Here is a 23022-nt window from a genome sequence, read left to right as displayed (position 1 = left end):
ATCATTTGCCTGAATTGTTTTTTATCTCTGTAAGGGATACTATTCTGAATTGCTGTTTAGATGACAGATTCGTTTGTGGATGACTACAGATGTGTGGAACACCATTTTCAGTGAGAGAGAGAGAGAGTGAGAGAGTGCCAGCATCTTTTAACATGCAGCAGAGCAGACAAGTGCAGATGACACAGAGATAGAATAGTTGTAGAGTGAGGATGGAATCAGTCTCAGTCTGGTAATGCAGAGAAAAGAGGAAGGAGCACAGGAACCAGTCAGAAAGCAAAATACACAGCATGCTGTGCTCATTCCAGTGCAGCTGTCTCGTTCTCGTGTTACAGGAAGAAAACGCATGAAAATGCATGATGGTAAGCAGTCAGAATCATGCTGTAAGAGTAAATCAAATGCAGCTGTAGCACATATACACACATCTCTTGTGTGTATATTTAGAAGGAAGGAGATTTGAGAACACAATCCTTTGCTGTGGCCACAGGCTGGTGCAAACCCACCTCCACCCATTCCAACACACATCCAGCAAAGGAAAAGAAGCTAAAATGACCAAGAAAGTATTCACAAGAGACAAAACAAACAAACAAACAAACAAACAAACAGGAAGGGACGGTCAAGCATTTGGTTAAGTGCTTATCTGTTTTTCCAAAGAGCCTGTTTGTTGCTAAGAAAAAAGATGTCATGCAAATCTGAATTGACAAATCTATTGTTTGTTTTCATTTTTGTACTTTCTTTCTTTCTTTCATTCTTTCTGTTTTTGCATGGATACAGGTAAACATTCGAGTATATTGCCCACTTTTGGGAAATGTGTGCTTTAAAAACGTTTTTTTTTTCATCGCTCTGGATGTTAGCATGCCAGATTATTATCCACTGTCTCCCCCATGCTGTCCTTCAAAGAAAAAAGCTTAATGGAAAAACGTTATCATTAAAACAAAACAAAAAAAGACTCCTTTACTCAACAAATATTTCCCAAAGATGTCTAAAATAATAGATAGAGCTACATAGAAAGACTTGAAGAAGCAGACAAAGTGAAAAGATGCAGGAAAGGAGAGGAAGTAGTTAATAAAGCAGTGATGAATTTTTAAGTTTGCATTGTGTGAAGTTTATGTGTAAAAAAAAAACAAACAAAAAAAACATGACATATTAAAGGTGTAGTTCATCCAAAAATGTAAATACCGTTGTCATTTACTCATCCTCTTGTCATTCCAAACCTGTATGACTTTCTTTCTTTCTTCTTTGGACATCGGTCCAAAATGAAACGTTAGCATCATTCACTTCGTTTACATCTTTTTTCCATATAATGAAAGTGAATGGTAACTGAGGCTGTCATTCTGCCTGATATCTGCTTTTGTGCTCCATAGAAGAAAGTAATTTGGGTTTGTAACAACATGAGGGTGAGTAAATGATGACAAAATTGTAATTTTTGATGTACTATCCCTTAGAGCAATCAGTGCTCTGCATCCAGCGGATAAGACATGGACCTATTTTCACTCGATAAAGGGCAAATAATGAAGCTGGTCAAATATTTTATGGAATTCTCAATATATCTATATACTGTGTTTAATTTGTTTGCTTGTGAAAAAATAGTTCAAATGTATGAGTAAATGTAAATGACTGTATGTACATCCTGTACATACATATAGGCCCTGTATATATATATATATATATATATATACACACACACTACATATTTACTGTATATATATATATACACTCACTGGCCACTTTATTAGGTGCCCCTGTATATTTAATTATTCATGCGACTATCTAATCAGCCAATCGTGTGGCAGCAGTATAATGTATAAACTCATGTATATATAGGTCAGGAGCTTCAGTTAATGTTCACATCAACCATCTGAATGGGGAAAAAACGTGACCTCAGTGATTTCGACCGTGGCATGATTGTTGGTGCCAGAAGGGCTGGTTTGAGTATTTCTGTAACTGCTGATCTCCTGGGATTTTCAAACACAACAGTCTCTAGAGTTTACTCAGAATGGTGCAAAAAAAAAAAAAAAAAAACTCCAGTGAGAATCTTTCTGCAGACAGAAACACCTTGTTGATGAGAGAGGTCAACGGAGAATGGCCAGACTGGTTCGAGCTGACTAAAGGCTACAGTAACTCAGATAACCACTCTGTACAATTGTAGTGAGCAGAATAGCATCTCAGAATGCACAACATGTCGAACTTTGAGGCGTAATGTTTTATACATTACACTGCTGCCACATGATTGGCTGATTAGATAATTGCATGAATAAGTAGGTGTACATGTGTACCTAATAAAGTGGCCGGTGAATGTGTATATATATAATTATATACAGGTGCATCTCAATAAATTAGAATGTCGTGAAAAAGTTCATTTATTTCAGTAATTCAACTCAAATTGTGAAACTCGTGTATTAAATAAATTCAATGCACACAGACTGAAGTAGTTTAAGTCTTTGGTTCTTTTAATTGTGATGATTTTGGCTCACATTTAACAAAAACCCACCAATTCACTATCTCAAAAAATTAGAATATGGTGACATGCCAATCAGCTAATCAACTCAAAACACCTGCAAAGGTTTCCTGAGCCTTCAAAATGGTCTCTCAGTTTGGTTCACTAGGCTACACAATCATGGGGAAGACTGCTGATCTGACAGTTGTCCAGAAGACAATCATTGACACCCTTCACAAGGAGGGTAAGCCACAAACATTCATTGCCAAAGAAGCTGGCTGTTCACAGAGTGCTGTATCCAAGCATGTTAACAGAAAGTTGAGTGGAAGGAAAAAGTGTGGAAGAAAAAGATGCACAACCAACCGAGAGAACCGCAGCCTTATGATTGTCAAGCAAAATCGATTCAAGAATTTGGGTGAACTTCACAAGGAATGGACTGAGGCTGGGGTCAAGGTATCAAGAGCCACCACACACAGACGTGTCAAGGAATTTGGCTACAGTTGTCGTATTCCTCTTGTTAAGCCACTCCTGAACCACAGACAACGTCAGAGGCGTCTTACCTGGGCTAAGGAGAAGAAGAACTGGACTGTTGCCCAGTGGTCCAAAGTCCTCTTTTCAGATGAGAGCAAGTTTTGTATTTCATTTGGAAACCAAGGTCCTAGAGTCTGGAGGAAGGGTGGAGAAGCTCATAGCCCAAGTTGCTTGAAGTCCAGTGTTAAGTTTCCACAGTCTGTGATGATTTGGGGTGCAATGTCATCTGCTGGTGTTGGTCCATTGTGTTTTTTGAAAACCAAAGTCACTGCACCCATTTACCAAGAAATTTTGGAGCACTTCATGCTTCCTTCTGCTGACCAGCTTTTTAAAGATGCTGATTTCATTTTCCAGCAGGATTTGGCACCTGCCCACACTGCCAAAAGCACCAAAAGTTGGTTAAATTACACCAATGGTGTTGGTGTGCTTGACTGGCCAGCAAACTCACCAGACCTGAACCCCATAGAGAATCTATGGGGTATTGTCAAGAGGAAAATGAGAAACAAGAGACCAAAAAATGCAGATGAGCTGAAGGCCACTGTCAAAGAAACCTGGGATTCCATACCACCTCAGCAGTGCCACAAACTGATCACCTCCATGCCACGCCGAATTGAGGCAGTAATTAAAGCAAAAGGAGCCCCTACCAAGTATTGAGTACATATACAGTAAATTAACATACTTTCCAGAAGGCCAACAATTCACTAAAAATGTTTTTTTTATTGGTCTTATGATGTATTCTAATTTTTTGAGATAGTGAATTGGTGGGTTTTTGTTAAATGTGAGCCAAAATCATCACAATTAAAAGAACCAAAGACTTAAACTACTTCAGTCTGTGTGCATTGAATTTATTTAATACACGAGTTTCACAATTTGAGTTGAATTACTGAAATAAATGAACTTTTCCACGACATTCTAATTTGAGATGCACCTGTGTATATATATATATATATATATACAGTATATATAAAATACTAATCTTCTGAAATCAATAGCTCCTTCAAAGTGATAGTTTGCACTTTGTTGCTTGTATTGCAAGCTTTTTTTCCCCTGTTTCTTTCTTTTCTTAGTGGTTGTTTCTGATAATTAAACCTACAGTGCACAATGGGACCTTCTAAACACGGGCAATGTTGTTTTGTATCTTTTTCCTAATTCATGAATTTGTTTTATCACTGATTTCTTTGGAAGAATCTTTATTCTTTATTTTCAAGCCTATCTTCATGATGATGCTTCAACTGTGGGGGTTTAACCACAAATGTTGAGTAGGCCGAATTGATTTAATGATTCAATTAGAGGGCAATTATGTCCTCATTAGGGCTGTTTTATTTAATTTGTGTAAACTTAGAGCTTCTATGACACAGAAATTGTTAAATCTATAATTTATAAATAAATATTAGATTTCTTATATATATATACAGTATACCGCTATATTTTATATATATACACTGCCATTCAAAAGTTTGGGGTCACTTGACTGAAATGTTTCTCATGATCTTAAAAATCTTTTGATCTGAAGGCGTATGCTTAAATGTTTGAAAGTTTTGTAGACAAAAATATTATTGTGCCACCATATTAATTTAATTCATTATAAAACTAAAATTTAATAAAAAAAGAAAAAAAGTTTTTGAAATTGATGACTTGGACCAAATAATAAAGAAAAGCAGCCAATAAGTGCCCAACATATAGATGGGAAAAAGCATCCCAGGGTGATACCTCAAGAAGTTGGTTGAGAAAATGTCAAGAGTACATGTCTGCAAATTCTAGGCAAAGGGTGACTACTTTGAAGATGCTAAAATAGAACACAGTTTTGATTTATTTTGGATTTTGTTTTGTCACAACATAATTCCCATAGTTCCATTTATGTTATTCCATAGTTTTGATGACTTCACTATTATTCTAAAATGTGAAAAAAAAATTATAATAAAGAATAAGTGTTTTAAAACTTTTGAACGATAGTGTATATTACAGTTACATTTTAAATACAAATTTTATAACATATTTTTCAGTTTTAGTGCACAAAAATCTATTACTGAACACTAAATTTCATTATAGGGTCTATAATTCAGAAAAATGAGTGTTAGTTGAGGGTCTGAATACTTTAGCAATGACTGTATAATACTGCATCTCCTCTATCTGATAGAAGAATTCACAAAGTGACACAGACTATGAATATGATTAGTGTTATCAGATGGTAGTCATCAAAGCTGCAGGGATTAGGAAAGCTCTAATAAATGACCCTTACTTGGATCTTTCCGCTACGAGAATGTATTTTTCACCGACTCGCTTACTGATAGTGTGCATCTGTGCTGCGCAGTGAACCATTACCGTACAAGGCAAATGTTGGAGCACATGAGTGAGCCAACAGACTGGAGATAAACATGAATACAGCACTGTGCTTTTTGGCTTACAATGTTAACCCCTCTTACAAAACCTTAAATGAAAACAAACTTTATCCAAAGATCTGTAAAATATATTTAAACAAATATCTGTGTAAGATAGCTGTGAAGGAAAAATTGCATGTTTTTTGGAAAGCTTTGATGAATGTTTGATCTAAATATAAGTGTTTCTTTTTCCTCTAAAATGCTACTTCCCCGGTATGAAATTATTTTTGCTCTTAAAGATAAATGATAAATATTTACTAAAGATGTAAAACATATATATTCATAAAAGCATGTTAAATAAAAAAATATTAACTAAGGTGTATGAAAAATATTTTGTTGTCTAATTTCTAATATGAAGATAACAGAATGGTGTTTAAAATGTTTTAAATTAACATTTGGTCAAGTCAAAGCCAAAGAAAAGTAGTGAGAAGAAGAACAAAAATGAAGAGATGAACAGAGTTGATAAAGACTAGAGTGAGTAGAGTTAGACATTTCACACACATAAGCACACGCATACACATGGTGTATAAATGGAGGACAAATGCACAGATACACATGAAGCAGGACATAAAACAATCAGCCTCAAAGGAAAATGTCGTGTGAGTGTCATAATCCTATCATTTAATATCACAAAGATGGAGAAATAGCTGAAAAAAATAAAAGCATTGATTTCCAGAAAAACAAAAATACTTATATATAAACTTCTAACAGTCTAATAAAGGAATATTCTGGGTTCAACACAAGTTGCATCGTGTACTAAACTGACACAAAGCATTTAGTGACCAGCAACAGGACAATCTATTTCTGCGGCAATGTACTGAAAAGACCATGAAATCTCTTTAGTCGAAAATTCTACTCCACATAATTAAACATTAAATAAGTTCTGATTGGCTCTTATTGTGCCACATTTTCATTTTCAGTATGGATAGACAAATCACGTTTCCTAGAAACCTACCAAATCATGCATGGTTAGTACACATTGTAAAGCTCTATTGACAGCATCTGTTCCATTATAAGTGCATTACTGTAAATGCAATATTTGTTTGTCACAGATGCTGTCAATGGAGCTTGTTTTGAACCTAGAACACTTCTTTAAAGAATTATATCTAGACACCTAATTCTATGTTTAATTGAAAAAAAAAAAAAGAAAGATTATTTGTTAGTTTGAGTTTGAAAGAGAACAGATGCCTACAGAGGAGAGAAAAGGACACAGGGATAAAATAGATTTAAGCCATGATGGTGAATAGAGACTGTGAAGATCTGTGGAAGGGAGACACAGTCAGTAGCTCATAGACATTAGAAGATGCTTTCACACAGTCTCACGATGGAAAAATACAAGATGCATATTCTGGTAAAAAGTAATAGAGGAAGAGAGAAGAATGGACGAAAGTGAGAGACAGAGAGAAGGACCATATAGGGCTTATACTCAAAGGTTTACCACTCTACAGGCTCAGATGCCAAAGTAGTGCTTTATTGGACATTTAGAACCTCTGATTACTGTAAAGCCAATTGCTTTGTTGCTTTTTAGTAAACCACGCTTGACAACAGAAGCCTTTCGGAAAATAAGCGAGTGCCACGGTCTCTCTTTATTCTCTCAGTAGATGTTGAAACATAAATTCTACCTGAACCACACAGCAGGTTCAATATAGGAGCAATAATCGAATGCATTTTACATTTCAGTAAACCGGTACCATTTCTGGAATTACATTTGGTGGTGCAAATCTGAAAAATCTTTAAGAATATACTTTAGAGGTAAAGTGTGCAATTTTTTGCGATGTGAATATACTCTCCTATCCCAACTTAATATGCACTGACAACTATAAGTAAGCCATTTGTAGAATAATTTCCATGAAAAGTTTAAAACTGTGGTGCTAACAAAACACTGCTCTGTTTTTTTAGCATCCCAACCAGCCTGGCACAGCAACTGGTTTAACTAATGGCACGAATTTGTGGGAGAACAATCCGTTTGTCCAACCAATGGAAGACGGGGGAGTGTCTAGTTTGGAAACAGTCAATATTTTTGCTAATCTGTTTGGCTGATTCTATAGCGGCACACAAATTACACACTTCACCTTTAAAGAAAAGTAAATCCCATTGGATGATTTTGAGCCAAAAATGGCTATTTCCTACCATGCATTTCACATGGTCACTGTGATTTTGACACACAGTTCAGATAGTTAAGAAGGTAATCTGCTGAGCTTTGGACAGAGATAAGAGAGAGAATGGCTTATCGAGAAAGAGGGATTTGAAAACAAAACCAACACCATCAGACAACAAAGAAGAATCCTACAGCAAGAGAAAAGGCCCGACACAGCAAGACAGCACACAGAGATCGAGAGAAGGAGAGGAGGGACTCAGGGGGGAAACACAAACAGTGGTCCATACAGGATCAGTCAAAGCTAGACAGGCCATCTTGCAAAGAGCCACTCAATCACAGAGAGACGACACCAGTGAAGGTTTCAAACAGAATAAAAGATAGAAAGTAACACTGCACACACAGTGGGGTACGTTTATTTCATGTGCTGCAATATGTGAGCAGGAATGCTTTGAGATGCATGTTGCTTTGAGTGTGTGTGTATGTAGCTATATTTTGGGTGAAATAATGTCCCCAGAAGTGAGCGTAGTCGATCAAAACCTATTAAATAAAGCAAATAGTGTTTTCTAAAAATTCCAAAAGTACAAAACAAATACAAACAATAATAATTCTAATAGGGATAGGGTTAGTTTATGTGAATTATAATTAGCTTTATATATATATATATATATATATATATATATATATATATATAAACCACCCTAATGTAAAGACCAGTATTGACCAGGATGATTGTGACCAACATATGCTGGTGACCAACAATGCTGTTTTTTTGTTTTTTTTAGCAGGGCGATAGAAGTCTATTGTATGTCCCTATTTAACCAGCTAAGTTTGTGTTTATATGTGTATGTTTGCTGTCATTTGTATGGCAGTACTCATAAAAGCTATTGTTCTGTTTCTGAAGTGAGTTTGTGTGTTTTTGTGTTAGTGTCACATGAGTGTTGTGTCTGACACAGGTAGGGAAAACAGGGGAACTCACTCCCGGGCGCGGTGCTTGCATTGGCAGTGGAGAGAACTACGTGAGTGGGGGTAGAAATATTGGTTACATCATGGAGCTGGCTGAGCACTGACGAGCGACGTCTCACTGCACCCTGAAACGAACCACTTCTCTTGAATGTACTCACTACCTCCATCTGCAGGAGAGAGAGAGAACCACATCATATACACACTTCAGAAGAAAGCGAGAGAGAGAGAGAGAGCGAGAGAGAGAGAGAGAGAGAGAGAGAGAGAGAGAGAGAGAGAGAGAGAGAGAGAGAGAGAGAGAAATAGGAGCAAGAAGAGGTGCAAGGAAGGAGAACAGCGAGGAGAAAATATGCTCGTGATTATACCTCGCTTGACAAAGAAAAAAGTTATAACTTTACACTATGTACTACTTTCCACATTCAGACCTGCAAGCAGGATGTCTTTAAAGTCATGATACATTCAATTAAAATGGACCCTATTTGCTTTATTTACATAAAAATGCATGTTATTCAAAAGAAAAATGTTTGTCTTCATAATCTTTTATCTAAATGTAATAACTCGCTCTGCCTCTGAAACGACTTTCCAAGTCGCCAAGCTCTCTTATTTTTCAACCCCTCCCCTCCAACCGCCTGTCATATAGAGACAACTTTTCACTATTCAATCCAAGTCCGTCCTACACTTTTTTTTCTCAATTCAATACAAGTTAATCTCAATCAACAGCATTTGTGGAATAATGTTGATTACCACAAAAAATTATTTAGTATCATCCCTTGTTTATTAAAAAAAACAACAAAAAAAACGCGGTTACAGTAAGGAATTTACTATACTAACTGCTTATTCAATATGTTAAATATATAATCTGCTTATTCAATATGTTAAATATATAATCATTCATTTATTGATTTAATTATCATTTACTCAGTTTAATAATCAAGGTGCAAATCAATGGACAAATGCAGCTTGGCTTCTCTAGGGAGTATTACAGCCTCTTTTTTGTTAAACTCTGTATGACTCTAAGGGAGATGTGTGTGGGGATACTAAAAGGATGATTTAATGTCAGATACAGGAACTGCCTAATGTCCAAAAAAGGCAGATGATATATGTGCATTAAGTAGTGCTATAAATTAGATGAAACATGTATGTGGGCGGACATACAACTCTCCATTTTATAAGAATTTCTGTAACCAATGACTGTAAATAAAGGAAATCATTTAATATACAAATCAATTTAATTCAGAAAGTAATTATAGTTAGTCATTATAATATATGTAACCATATGAAGTGATTACCGTGCGTTTTATCCATTTAAAATGAAACAGTCATGCTTTTGCCATCGTTGAAGCAAGTTGGGGTCAAGGGTGACCAGCTAGAACGGAGACGGCGAAGATGAAACTAGGGAGGCATAAAATGATTTCATTGGATGAAGAGGCCATCACTCAAAGAGATAAGGGGGAACAGAAACTGTATAAAAAATGCATGATTCTGAAGTGTAATTTTAGATGCTCCATGGAACACCTCGGCTTTGTTACTCTGTAATATAAGTCTATTTTTGGAATCAGAACTTTGTGCCTCTGAGAAATCTTTGACTCGACTGTGCTTCGATGGCTGTTTTGGGGAATCTGGAACGACACCACTTCGTTATTTTGAAGTGTAATTTAAATTCAGAAATATTTCTGGTTTAATTTTTTCCTGTTTCAATACATTCATTTAATTTTTCAAAATCAAAACTGACCGGTAGAAGTGAAGTGCGTGCAAAAATCCCTCGATCCACAGCCTATCCTGGAAGGCTGATACGATCACTGTTAAAACTAGCTGTGATTTATGTGTCAGTAGGTGGAAATAATTAATAATACTTACATTCTCTATAATTTAACGGAGACTACATCCAAATCCTGACCAGAACCACATTTTCCATGCATATAAAAGGAGCATGTCACTGTCACAGAAATATGCCTGACATTTAACAAGGACGCAGTAAATGCACAAAAGAATGTAAGTCCATATTTCTATTCTTCTAATTCACTGCAAACAACCCATTTACACTACCTTCTTATGAATGTGCTGTCTTTGTTTATATTGCTGGTGCTTGACACAATCAATGCAATAACCGGAGAAAAAAAGTAGAATTAATTTGCACTTGAACCAGCCCATTAGCGCTTTGCAGGGGTGCAGCAATAGTTTTTGAGCGGGGGGGGGGGGGTAAAGACACATCTGCTTAAATCTCTGCACTTTTAAAAGCACCTCCGCTTAAAAGGGCACTGTTACATTTGTGAAGGGCACCTTTAGATTTGTTGCCCCCGTTCTGTGCACATCAGCGCTGTGGAGGACATCTCCACTACAACACCATCAGAAATGCTTCACTTTTCTGAATCTCACTTAGTACACAGAACCAATTCCTCATTCAATTCTTAAGAACAAGTTCAACCAGGCTAAGCCAAAATGAGAAATCCCGTAAGCACATGCTTAATCTTAGCGTTAATCTTGCATAAGGCAACATTGATAATTAATCTGCAAACACTCTGTCAAAAACAAAACACTGAGTAATGGAGTTGCTCTCTCTTAAGCAGAGCCATGCTGGATGAAAGCTGTGATTAGATTAGGCTGACTGATGATATGAGGCCAGCCGCTTTAATGTGTGTCATGTTTTGCCTACTCAGTGTAGCGCAGTAAGCGAATTGATGGAAACTTTGTAAGAACCTTTACAAGCACTTCAGCGATCTATACCAAGCACTCAAATTCAAAAAATATCTAATAATGCTGTATCGTACCATCAAGTCTGCTCACTGATGGTGCATATTAGCAAGAACATGCCCCCCAAAAAAAGAGTTATATAGTGTTATGTTGAGCATGCATGCATGTGTATGTGCTTTAAGAGCATTCTGAGTATTATAAAAGCTTTTTCTGCTACACACTTCCTTTTAAGTGGCAGTTATACAACAATTATTGATTGTGCCATAGATCAACAGGCATCAAGGCCCACCTCTTTAACCCCTAAAGAACTTCATTGTTATACATGCTTAATTTTGCTCAATCAGTAAACAAAATGACTACTAACAACTCAGCACACCAAATCAACAATCCTTCCTTCCACAATGACTATACAATGTTTCCTTCTAGCTCCATTAAAGTTTGAATACAGGAAATGAACCAACACACAAGAGGAGTGAGCTCCAGAGAAGACAAACCAGAACAACGATTCCACGCAAACACACCCACACATACACACAGAGACACAATCTCTCCTAAAGTCATGGATAGAGTCCAGAGAGAGAACTTCAAATATCATTCATTTACCATCAGGAAAATTTAGGCACATTTAAATTCAGCATTAGTCTCAGAAGAAAATAACTTCAGTCACAGAAGTTTTACAGGAGGAATGGAAATTATAGAAATAGAGAAAAAAGAAAAGGAAATAGAAATGATAGAGAGTTTACAGAATAAACAATCGATTTGAGGTTATTAGCAGAGCCCTTGAAATGAGCAAATATAAAGACAGATAGAAATCAAGAAAGTGAGACAAGAAAAACATGATTAAAAAAATAACATCTCTTTATCTGTCATTATACAACAGTTAGATCCATAACTTCAAAAGTTAATTGTGCTAAAGTCTACACATTTCAAAGGATAATTCACCCAAAAATGAAAATACTGTCATCATTTACTCACCCTCATGTTGTTCCAAACCCACATAACTTTCTTTCATCCATGGAACAAAAGAGATGTTAGGCAATATGTTAGGGACTGAAAACCTCAGTAAAAAAAAAAAAAAACGTTCTTCAGAATTTGTGTTCCATGTAAAAAAGAAAGTCATTTTGGTTTGGAACAACGAGAGGGTGAGTAAATGATGACAGAGTTTCCATTTTTGTGTGAACTACTGTATCCCTTTAAGATCTAATTTTGATGTTAATATTGCTTTAAGGTGTCAAACATTGTCCCTAAGTTCTTCTGAAAGGTCCTACACAGTGGATCCGGATGCAGCTGATTCTGTGCTGCGACTGAAAAGCAAATGAGTTCCTAAGCAATAAATTAGGACTTTAAAAAGGACTCTAGTTAGATAATAGAGTTGAGCATGGGAGAGGGGGAACGTTATAGATTCTTGATTGGGAAATCTATACTAATTTAGCCAAGGGTCCCAACAGATAGAGGAGCGAAGGAGAGGAGAAAAGAGAGGAGGGAAGAGGCAAGGATGAGCTAATGCAGGTGACTCAGAGAGGGTCTAGAGGGAGCGGGTGAGAAGAGAAGAGAAAACAAAAGGAAAAAGCAAAAGAGCATTCTTTAAAGAGACGTAAGTTCTACTGTATGTGGAAATCAGGTTATATGACTATTGCTACTGAGGTTACTACTTCTACTGGAGGGATAGATTGGGTGAGGGGTCTATAGCACAGCACCTGTGTCTGGATACGGTTAAGGCCTCTGAACCAGAGGATCTGCCCCCTGCGTAGCTCTCTCTCAGCATGGTCAATCTCCTCCTCGTCCTCGGCCAGCTCGTCTTCCATCATCTCGTCTGTACCCGGCCCATGGCCCGCCTCCTTCAGACACTTCAGGTGACTAGTGGGCACTGTGGCGATCACCTGAAATCAAGAGAAGAGAGAGAAAAAATGTTGATAGTGTTCAACTGGCCTTTTTAATAGCTGAGACCGATACCGATCTAGAGAGCCGGATGGTTGCTACACAGTTGCTCCACAAAGTGTAATACATTTAAGCAAAACTTAAAAATATTATTTTAACAAAATATTTTATAACAAAATATTACACCAGGTGACATTTATTTTAAAGAATTGTAGCACAGACACACATTTCAAGCAAAACATTTCACAGAAAAATTTTGCTAGGTTTTAAATGATAAAAATAGCTATAAAAATAGACATACTCTTCAAAATTAAGACTATTTCTGGTTGTCAAACATTTGTCAAAAAACTTTCATCAAAAAGTGAAATATGTCCATAGTTAATTTGAGAAACTACACCTGCGGTTACTCTTCTAGGACACCCGTGTAAACTTGAAGGGAACTGACTTCATACATCCACTAAAAATGACCAGTTGGGATCTGGGAAAGGGTTTAACATAATTTGCAACGCAATGACATTCATACATTTGTGGCTTAAGTGTGGCTTAAGTGTCTAAATACCTTTTGGGGCCACTGTACATAATTTAACTTAATGATAGCAAATAAGATGTAGAACACTTATTTTATGTGATATTTACTCCAATTTCACTTAAAAACATTTGAAAAAAGACAATGTAACAACAGGCAGAATAGTTGGCCAATTGGGGACAGTTATCAGCTAATGCCGATAATCTGAAAATGGCCAAAAGTTATCTCTTATATGAAATAATGATGGAGAATCCTAAAAGTCCCAATATACTTCATACGAAATTGAAAAACAAATGGGTGACATCATTTAGAACAAAATCTGTCCAAAAAGAAGGTGTTTTAAAGTTTGTTTCGGTGGTTCGTAACACCGCACTAGGGCGAACGTTTAGGAAAACTTCACTGGCTGCTAAACACCTTACTGCCACTGGTCCACATCATCAGTAGGCGTAACCTGAAGCTCCACCTACCTTGAGGCCAACAGCTAATTCTGTTTATGTTGTTCAGTCAGTCAAGGTCAGTCAACATGAACACTATGGCTTGCAGTGTAATTAGCGAGCTGGTGCAAATTTAACTACATCTGTACGACTGTTCGCCTAGAAATATTTTTCCAAGAACATGTCATGCGATTTTTTTGTTTTTGTTTATTTAGTCTACAAAAGGAATCAAATCTACTCAAATACTCTTAAGTGCCCACTCATGTGCCATCTGCAGCGAAAGCCATTCACACATCTGCCCAAAGTAAGGTATGCCAGTCATCATTCGTTTGTCTGTATTCTTCCCATTAACACTCTGTTATACACCCATCTTTGCAGTAGTATCAGTGTCATCATCATAAATTACAGTAACAGAGTGTAATCAATGCATATTTTGGCCACGTATAGCATGTTAGCCCATTAGCGCCATGATTTCAAAATGTAAACAAGACAAATTAAAAATTATCTACTGCAATTATATTACTTTAAATCATCATTGTGTGGTTAAAACAACTTCTTTTACTGACCTTATGTGAATTCTACTCATAGAATGAGGCATAAAGTCATGGATAACACATTTTAATGTCACATTAGTTTAGGTTTTACATGTAGCGTCCTCATATTTAAATGCTCCTCTAAATGTCTCCAACAGCGGTGTGGTGGGTGTCTAAATGTTCGCAAACAATATACTGATGCTCAGCTGTTTCTAACTTATTTTTACCCCTGAACGAAGAACAAAGGAGAACTTCTCTGGAAGTATATCAGGGCCTTAAGAATCCCTAATTATTTCTGAACACCGTCAGTCATACTGTATGCTCTTTGATGGTCTTTCTCCTTACTCAGTCTTTCTCTCTCGTTCTCTCCTACCTGGCCCCACAGTAGTTCTCCAACTCCCACGAAGAGGCACCACAGCCATTGTTCCATATTTAGAGGGGCACAGCTGAAGGGCTTCCCCCCAAACTGCACAATTACAATCTGCACAGAGATCAAAACAGTTTCACAGCACAGAACCAAACACTGTTGTCAACACCAGCTTATTCAGAACAGTCAAAAAACGTATGCACCCCATACATCAGTCACTCTTTCACTTGTTTTCATTCATATCTTCAAACTCATGGAGCACAAAGCAGACTAGGTTATCTCTGACCTGCATTCCAAATGTTCCCAGAACAATACTGCAGAAGATTGGGTTAGCGAAGATGCCGTCAAACACGTTCCTTTCGCCGTGGATCTTTCGGGCATTGATCTCGTTAAAGAGCTGCATCAGGACGAAGGTGTTGAAGATGATGGTGTAGTGCTCAGAGGGTGGGGAGTGTAAAGGGGCATTGCGGCCATTGTCGATGTTGAAGATTTTCTCTCCTTGGGAGAATAGAAGGGAGAAGGTTTTAGTTTAGATCAGGCATAAAAACAATGCATTTTCTAATAAACTTTCAAATGTTATTTATTGAATAAGTGTGTAATCCTTAACCTAATCTTTATATAATGGTAAATTAACTTTATATTACATTTAATACTATACAGTATATAACACTATATATGTTGTTGCAGCTGGTCTGCACTTCCACTGCTTTAGTGTCGTACTATTCTAGTACTCAATAAAAATGTTGTGCGGTAGCATTTCTTATTTATTATTTTCTCCCTTGGATTAATTGCTTATCCTTGTATTATTATAATTTGTAACTCGCTTGGGATAAAAGCATCTTGTAAATGAACAAATGTAGATAAATGCAAATGTAATGTATATTAAACTCTATTAGTAAGGAGCTGTATGATGCTAAACTATCAGTAAAGAGTTCTAACTATTAATGAATTATTCACCCACTGAATACCATAAAACAGCAAATCATTTGTAATGATTCTCGAGCTCTCTGTCCTACCGACAAACAGTAGGGTGAAGATGATGACGAGCTGATAGACTCCATGACCCAGGATGTTCTTCATCATAGTGAGGGAGATGAGAGGGTTGTTACGGCCATAAGGTTTCCTAAGCAGCAGAGATTCAGTGGGGGGCTCAGTGGCAAGAGCCAAAGAGGCAAATGTATCCATGATAAGATTTACCCACAACATCTGCACTGCTTTTAGTGGAGAGTCCTTCACACAAACAGAAAAGAGGGTACAATTGAACAACATTGACACTGGAGTTCTGAGTGCAGAGAGTTAATGCAGTACCACTAAATTCCAGCAAGGGGCTCAGTGCCTGGTTTAATTATTAGAGCTTCCGTTTGCTAGGAGCTTGTTAGGTGCAGTGCAGCCAGTTCCCCTAACCTGCATGAGTCACATCAAATTCTAACAGTTGTTGGGGCAGTGTGTAAAAATGACAGTTAAAGAAATATTCCGGGTTCAATACAAGTTAAGGTCAATTGACAGCATTAGTGGTATAATGTTGGTTACCACAAAAATAAATTTTGTCTTGCTCCTCATTTTCTTTAAAAAAATAAAATAAAAATAAAAATATGGGTTCCAGTGAGGCACTTACAATGGAAGTGAATGGGGCCAATCCATAAATGTTAAAATTCTTACTGTTTCAAAAGTATAGACACTAGAGTTACACAGCATGCATGTTAACATGATTTTAGTGTGATACAAAATCGCTTGCTAACCTATTTTGTGTAAAGTTATATCCAATTTTACACTTCATTACCATGACAACATAGCACCATAAACCCTAAAACCCCAAAACGACAGTAAAATTATGATTTCAACTTTACAGCTTAAAAAAGGGGAATTAATGTAAGTGCTTTTATAAAATTATAAGCTTTACATGTTTGCCATTAAATCCTACAAAAATTGGCCACATTCACTTCCATTGAAAGTGTCTTATTGTAACCTCATTTTTTGCTTTTTTTAAAGAAAAGGAGGGACAGGTCTAAATACTTTTTTTGTGGAAATCAACATTATGCCACAAATGCTGTCGAGTGAGGTTAACTTGTATTGAACCCGAAATCTTACTTTAATGTTTCTGAAGTAACATTCTACTGACTGAATGTTTGAAATGTTGCCGTTGTTAAGGCAGTGTGTGAACCAGCCTTTAGCATAATAATCCATTTTGCACTAAGCGCAACATTACACACAGTGAAGATTATTTTTTGTGTTTTAGTAATCAGAATATATGTCTTGTATTCCAGTAAATATACTAAACATCATTAAAACAAGATTGCAACAAATATTTATTTTTCTTACTCCATTAGCAAATAGTTTTTTCTTGTTTTCAGCATAAATCTAAAAAAATGTTGTGAGGTTTATGCTAAAAAAAACAATTTGCCAGTGGGGTAACAAAAATAAACTGTTAACACTTTACAGTAAGGTTCCATTCGTTAACATTAGTTAATGCATTAGGTATCATGAACTAATAAATTACAATATATTGTTTACAGCATTAATTAATCTTTGTTAGTGTTAGCTAATAAAAATACAATTGTTCAGTGTCAGTTCATAGTGTATTAACATATAAACATTTTTTTTTTATTTTATTTTATTTTTTTATGTATTACTATATGTTAAAACTAACATTAACCAAAATTAATAAATGCTGTAAAAGTATTGTTCATTGTTAGTTCATGTTTAATTCAGGATAGATTATCTGAAATAATCATTTCATTATCTTTAAACTATCATTATTTTACACAATTTTGCATCTCAAGAAAATATAGCTGGTTTTAAATTTTTTTATATTTTTACTGGAAAACAAGACAAAAATACAGATTAAGAAAATGATTTTTGTATTGCAACTATATTTTGCAGTGCAAACAAATGAAACTGACCATGTAAGTGTGTGTGTGTGTGTGTGTGTGTGTGGTACCTGTGTGATGCAGGCCCCAGTGAAAGCTACTATTACGGCCACTACGTTGACAGTAAGCTGAAACTGCAGGAACTTGGAGATGCTGTCATACACATTTCTTCCCCACATGACAGCCTTCACAATGCTGGAGAAGTTATCATCAGTCAGTATGATGTCAGAGGCTTCTTTAGCTACATCAGTTCCCGCTATGCCCTGGACCGAGCAAGTGAAAAAGAAAAAGAGAGAGATTTTAAAGATCCCAAAAAATCACTTGAACAAGCAGAGTTTTCTTTACTGTGTTGACATACTTCCTATTGAAACAGACAATTTGGAGGGGCATATAGAAGGGCTTGTCCCAGTAGGCTATTTAGTTACTGTAAGTCACAGCCATGACACATGATTTGCTACTTGCTAGTCGGTTGAAGGTCGTATTAGGGGTGGGACATTTTTATTCTAGAGAACATTTTATTGGATCCAAAAAAAAAATATTGTGCAGCATGAGTCATTAATATTTTTGGTCCATTTTCCCGGAAGAGAAAGACTTAAAATGGTAATGTAAAGAATTTTTAATGTAAACTTTAAATGGCTATATCTGCTAAAGGTAATTTTTTTCCAACTTTTAAGTGTACACAGGCATACAAATGGATTTAAAGCAAACAGACATGGACTGAAAGGCACAAAACTCTCATTTTGTTTTTATGGGGTATTTAAGCAATACATACATCAAAGTCAGATTCACTGGAGCAAAATCATTTTTCTGCACTGGAGCCAGCAGTAGTATTATTGAGATCTTGCTGCATTAAATGCAATCTTCCCACTCCCTTCTTAGACGTGCCCATGTGATTTTTTAATATAAAATGAATGTGCCTTCTAATAAATCAATATTCATCTTTCATCAGTATTCATCTGTTAAACTACCTCTCGGATGGAAAGATGAATATATGAATAGATTTAAGGGAAACAGACATAGGAAATGTTTGTGATGCTCTTATGCACTCACCATTGCGAAGCCCACATCTGCTTTCTTCAGAGCTGGTCCGTCATTGGTCCCATCACCAGTAACGGCCACCACCTGTCTCTGCTCCAACACAGTGCTGTCAATGATGCCTAGACAATGGCATCATCACCCAGCAAACAATTACCAGCTAGCACATAACCTTGACCAATCACTGAATGTAACTACTGTCAACACAGAGTACTATGAATTCATCAGTCTGATACTTTAATTCATAGCATATGCCGTCTATTCATTGACAAATGTACATTGTAAATATACGTTAAGAGGCAGGTGAGGCTAGGTGTGAGAGTGATGAGTGGATGCAGAGAGTGTCGCACCTTTTACAAGAGTGTGTTTGTCGGTGGGGGAAGAGCGCGCTAGAACTCTCAACTTGGGCCAGATCTTATCAATCCTCTCCTGCTCAATCTAGAACACAGACACAAACATATACAGCTGAGTTGAAGTTAAGACCAGACCCTCCAAGACCCAGACCAGACCTGCTGAGGCCCAGATCCAGACCACGACTTATAGGTCCTATAAGAACCTGATTGTCTATAAATAGAAAACTGAAATAGATAAAAAATTCTGATAAAAAATTAAATTAAATGTTCCCCCAGACCAAGACCAAGTTTATATGGACTCTAGAAGTCTCAGGACTAAGGCCAGAAGATCAAGAGTGTGGATGTCTATTGTTCAGTTTAGCCTACATGGGTTATACACTAAGGTATTCAAAATTCAAGGATCTCTAGATTTTGACTCACCTCTCCTTTCTCATTTCTGATTCTTCGGTTGAAGTCTTTGCCTTCCAGGCACAGAAAGTCATCCCCGGGTTGAATTATGCCACACTTGGCAGCAATGGCACGCGCAGTGTTGATGTTGTCACCGGTGACCATGCGCACAGTGATGCCTGCTCTCTGACACTTCCGAATGGCATCGGGGACCTGCAAGAGATAAGACATTCCTTAGATATAGATGATATCGCTGATTACAAATGTCCTGTTGAAAAAACAAGTATGAATTTCCATGCAGATTCAAGCTGGTTTATGCTCATTTGGCACTGGTCTAGCTGAAATGCTGGTCAACCTTGATGGTCAAGCTACATGTGGTTAAGAAGCCTGGTAGGAACATCAGCATACCAGCAAACAAAATAAAAAATATACCGCTTGGTTTGTGATGTTCTCACTACATACCTCAGGTCGCACAGGATCTTCAATCCCGACGACAGCGATGCAGGTCAAATCGGTGACAATTTCAGCTTCATTATCCCAGTCAGGTTCAGGGTCGCAGGGAAGATCACGATAAGCAATGCAGATGGTTCGCAATCCTTCACATGCCATGGGCTCAATTACTTTCTTCACCATCTCATCTCGGTCCCGTGGCCTGAAGCTCCGTGTCTCGCCATTGGCACCAAGTATCCCGGAACACCTGAGGCAGAGGTGAAAGCAGGGAGGCAGGGGTCTTCACTGCAGGGTTTTCAGACCTTTTGACCAACAAATGTCCATAACTTTTTCCAGTAATTTGTGATTATAAGGATTTTTAAACACATTTTATAGAGATTGTCCTCACGAAAAGCAATTCTTAGCCGATTACATATTTTAGAGCTGATCATACTGAGAAAAATGTATATGGATCTTTTTAAGATTTAATAAATTCCCATGAATTTCCTGGCCTGGCAATCCCAAGTTAAAGATCCCTGATAATTCCAGGTTTTCAAGTACCATGGGAACTCTGTCACTAACAAACAACCAACATGAGAAACAGCACATCTAAAACTTTAGTAATCCAGGTAACATTCATTCCAAGTTAGTCATCATATGAAGTACCACAACATGATTTACTGAAGCAGGAAATGGAGAATGTTTCTGGAACAATATTCTAATCAACCAATCATAGCTCTAACCCAAACCCAAGATATAAAATTAGATGCCAATATTTGGTTGATAGGAATGTTGCTCCAGCAACAGTGAAAGATGTTGATCCAAGAACATATCCTTCTTATGAAAAGCACATTAAGCATGTAAAGCAATATAAAGCACCTCGAACAGGTTACAATTCCATGATCATGTTTGAGCTCTTTGTGCAGTTTACTCACTTTTTCAGGAGGATCTCAGAGGCTCCTTTGCTGTACAGGCAGAAGCTTCCATCAGGCATCTGCACCACAGTGCTCATGGACTTGCGTACTGAGTTAAAAGTGTAGACTTTGTAGATCTTCTCCTCTGGGATCTGCTCTCTCACAGGAACATAGTCTCTCTTCAGGTCCAGCAGGAAGCCCAGCAGACCACACTCAGTCTTATTACCAACCTGCTTGGGGAGTCCACCCTCCACATCTGGTGGCTGAAGGAGGAGGAGGGAAGTGAAGTGCAAAGTAGGGAGAAAGAATGGTCAGATGTTCATGAGAGCGATTATGCATATGACTATCAGAGCTTTCCTGCTAAAAAAAAAAGCTCTGTATACGCTGTTTTAAGCTGTCACATATATGGATGTCAAACCTCTTAAACTGCTAGAGAGCCCTGACATTATAGACAGCACTGACAAGGTAAAGAGATTTTTACTGCAGTATCACTAACTGAAAACTAGTATAGATGCATATTAAATCTATTAGGATGAATCTACTGAACTTAATTTTTATTACAGCTGTGAAAGTTGTAGTTAAATTTCCTAAATGCGTTTGGTCTGTTGTTTTTTTTTTTCATAACAAATACTAGCCTATAGTTTATCAAAAAGTGAGCCAAAAAGTTAATGTCAAGACCAGCCTAAGATTATATTAAACCAGCTAAAACCAGAAAATCTTTTTAGGCTGGATTACAGGAATATTCCGGGTTCAATACAAGTTAAACTCAATCGACAGCATTTGTGTTGATTACCACAAAAAATAATTTTGACTCTTCCCATCTTTTCATTAAAAAAAGCACAAATCGAGGCTACAATGAGGTACTTACAATGGAAGTGAATGGGGCCAATTTTTGGAGGGTTTAAAGGCAGGAATGTGAAGCGTATAATTTTATAAAAGCACTTACATTAATTCTTATGTTAAAATTCATGTATTATTTGAGCTGTCAATTTGTTTAAATGTTGTTTTTAGTTGTTTTAGGGTTGTAAAATTGGCTTTAACTTTATTCAGAAAATGTTAGTAAGTGATTGTATCACACTAAAATCATGTTAACACGCTAAGTGTTTACGTCTTGTGGTTATACTTTGGAAACAGTGAGTATTTGAATGTTTACAGATTGGTCCCATTTACTTCTATTGTAAGTGCCTCTCTGGAACACAGATTTTTGCTTTTTTTAAAGAAAAGAAGGGTCAAGACAAAGTTCATTTTTGTGGTAATCAATGTTATGCCACAAAATGCTGTCAATTAAGCTCAACTTGTATTGAACCCAGAATATTCTAATATACTTTTTTAATATATGATATTCAATCTCTCACCATGATCTTGGAGGTGTAGGCGCAATTGATAGATATGGCATTGACAATCATCTCTAGGGTGTTGGGATTGATCTGGCTGGGGTCAGGGACCTCACGGAAGTGCTGGTCATTAACAAAGGCCTGTACTACAGTCATGCGGTTGGTTGTGAGGGTGCCGGTCTTGTCAGAGCAGATAGCAGTGGCATTGCCCATTGTCTCGCAGGCATCCAAGTGGCGCACCAGGTTATTGTCCTTCATCATTTTCTGAATTAACAATAGTAGAAGGTTTGGGTGATTCTGGTACTACCGTTGGGGAGAAACTAACTAAAAGTAGAAACTCTGCTAACTTAACTACATTTTTTAGTAGTGTGATAGTATTTTAGCTGTTTTCACAATAGTGTAGCCTTTCCAGTTACAAGTAACTTTTCCAACAAGGAATGGTGTAGTGCAACCAGTAGTACCAAAACTATAATATCTCTCATAGAGTATTTAGTGCTGGAAAGTCCAATTCATTCTAGTGAATCAGTTTGTTTCGAATGATTATTTAAATGTAAATGTATAAAAATTATTCACCTTTTCAAGTCCCTGCACAGATGTCATTGCATGGCATTTTAGGACTTCTGTTTTATGACGAAATATTCAGTTAAATGCCACTGTTCATTACTATGTATTTAGAGTAAAGAATAAATCTGTTCAATATTGAAAAATAGGTCTCTGATTAAATTATATCTATGTAGCTTGACTTTTAAATTATGAGTTTCAAAATAGCTTCCCCAACACTGGCTGCTACATATAGAAGTGTCAGCAAAAGCAATGAAAATTTTATGTAAAACCAAAAACATCAAGTGAAAATGTGTGTGCAAATGTGCTTAC

At 36.8% G+C, this 23022-nt stretch overlaps 1 protein-coding gene across 6 annotated transcripts in view; it reads right to left on the bottom strand.

The window, feature by feature from the left end:
• Positions 1-23022, bottom strand: part of LOC127420430 (plasma membrane calcium-transporting ATPase 3-like) — a 72071-nt gene that overhangs the window by 7753 nt on the left and 41296 nt on the right. For 2 of the 6 annotated variants that reach the window (XM_051662715.1, XM_051662716.1), the window contains 12 exons: positions 22171-22413; positions 20837-21078; positions 19935-20169; positions 19506-19685; positions 19083-19170; positions 18748-18854; positions 17769-17960; positions 15847-16060; positions 15117-15328; positions 14837-14944; positions 12790-12972; positions 8418-8571 (listed from right to left, as the gene is read on the bottom strand). In XM_051662715.1, coding sequence (XP_051518675.1) covers positions 8418-8571; positions 12790-12972; positions 14837-14944; positions 15117-15328; positions 15847-16060; positions 17769-17960; positions 18748-18854; positions 19083-19170; positions 19506-19685; positions 19935-20169; positions 20837-21078; positions 22171-22413 — 2158 coding nt within the window. The remainder of the gene's footprint in view (positions 1-8417; positions 8572-12789; positions 12973-14836; positions 14945-15116; positions 15329-15846; positions 16061-17768; positions 17961-18747; positions 18855-19082; positions 19171-19505; positions 19686-19934; positions 20170-20836; positions 21079-22170; positions 22414-23022) is intronic. The other 4 variants (XM_051662712.1, XM_051662714.1, XM_051662717.1 and 1 more) reach the window with 3 other exon arrangements.

Source organism: Myxocyprinus asiaticus, chromosome 29 (assembly GCF_019703515.2).
Source record: "Myxocyprinus asiaticus isolate MX2 ecotype Aquarium Trade chromosome 29, UBuf_Myxa_2, whole genome shotgun sequence".
NCBI lineage: Eukaryota > Metazoa > Chordata > Actinopteri > Cypriniformes > Catostomidae > Myxocyprinus > Myxocyprinus asiaticus.
Note: the sequence above shows the minus strand (reverse complement) of the source record. Positions and strands in the feature narration are given on the sequence as shown.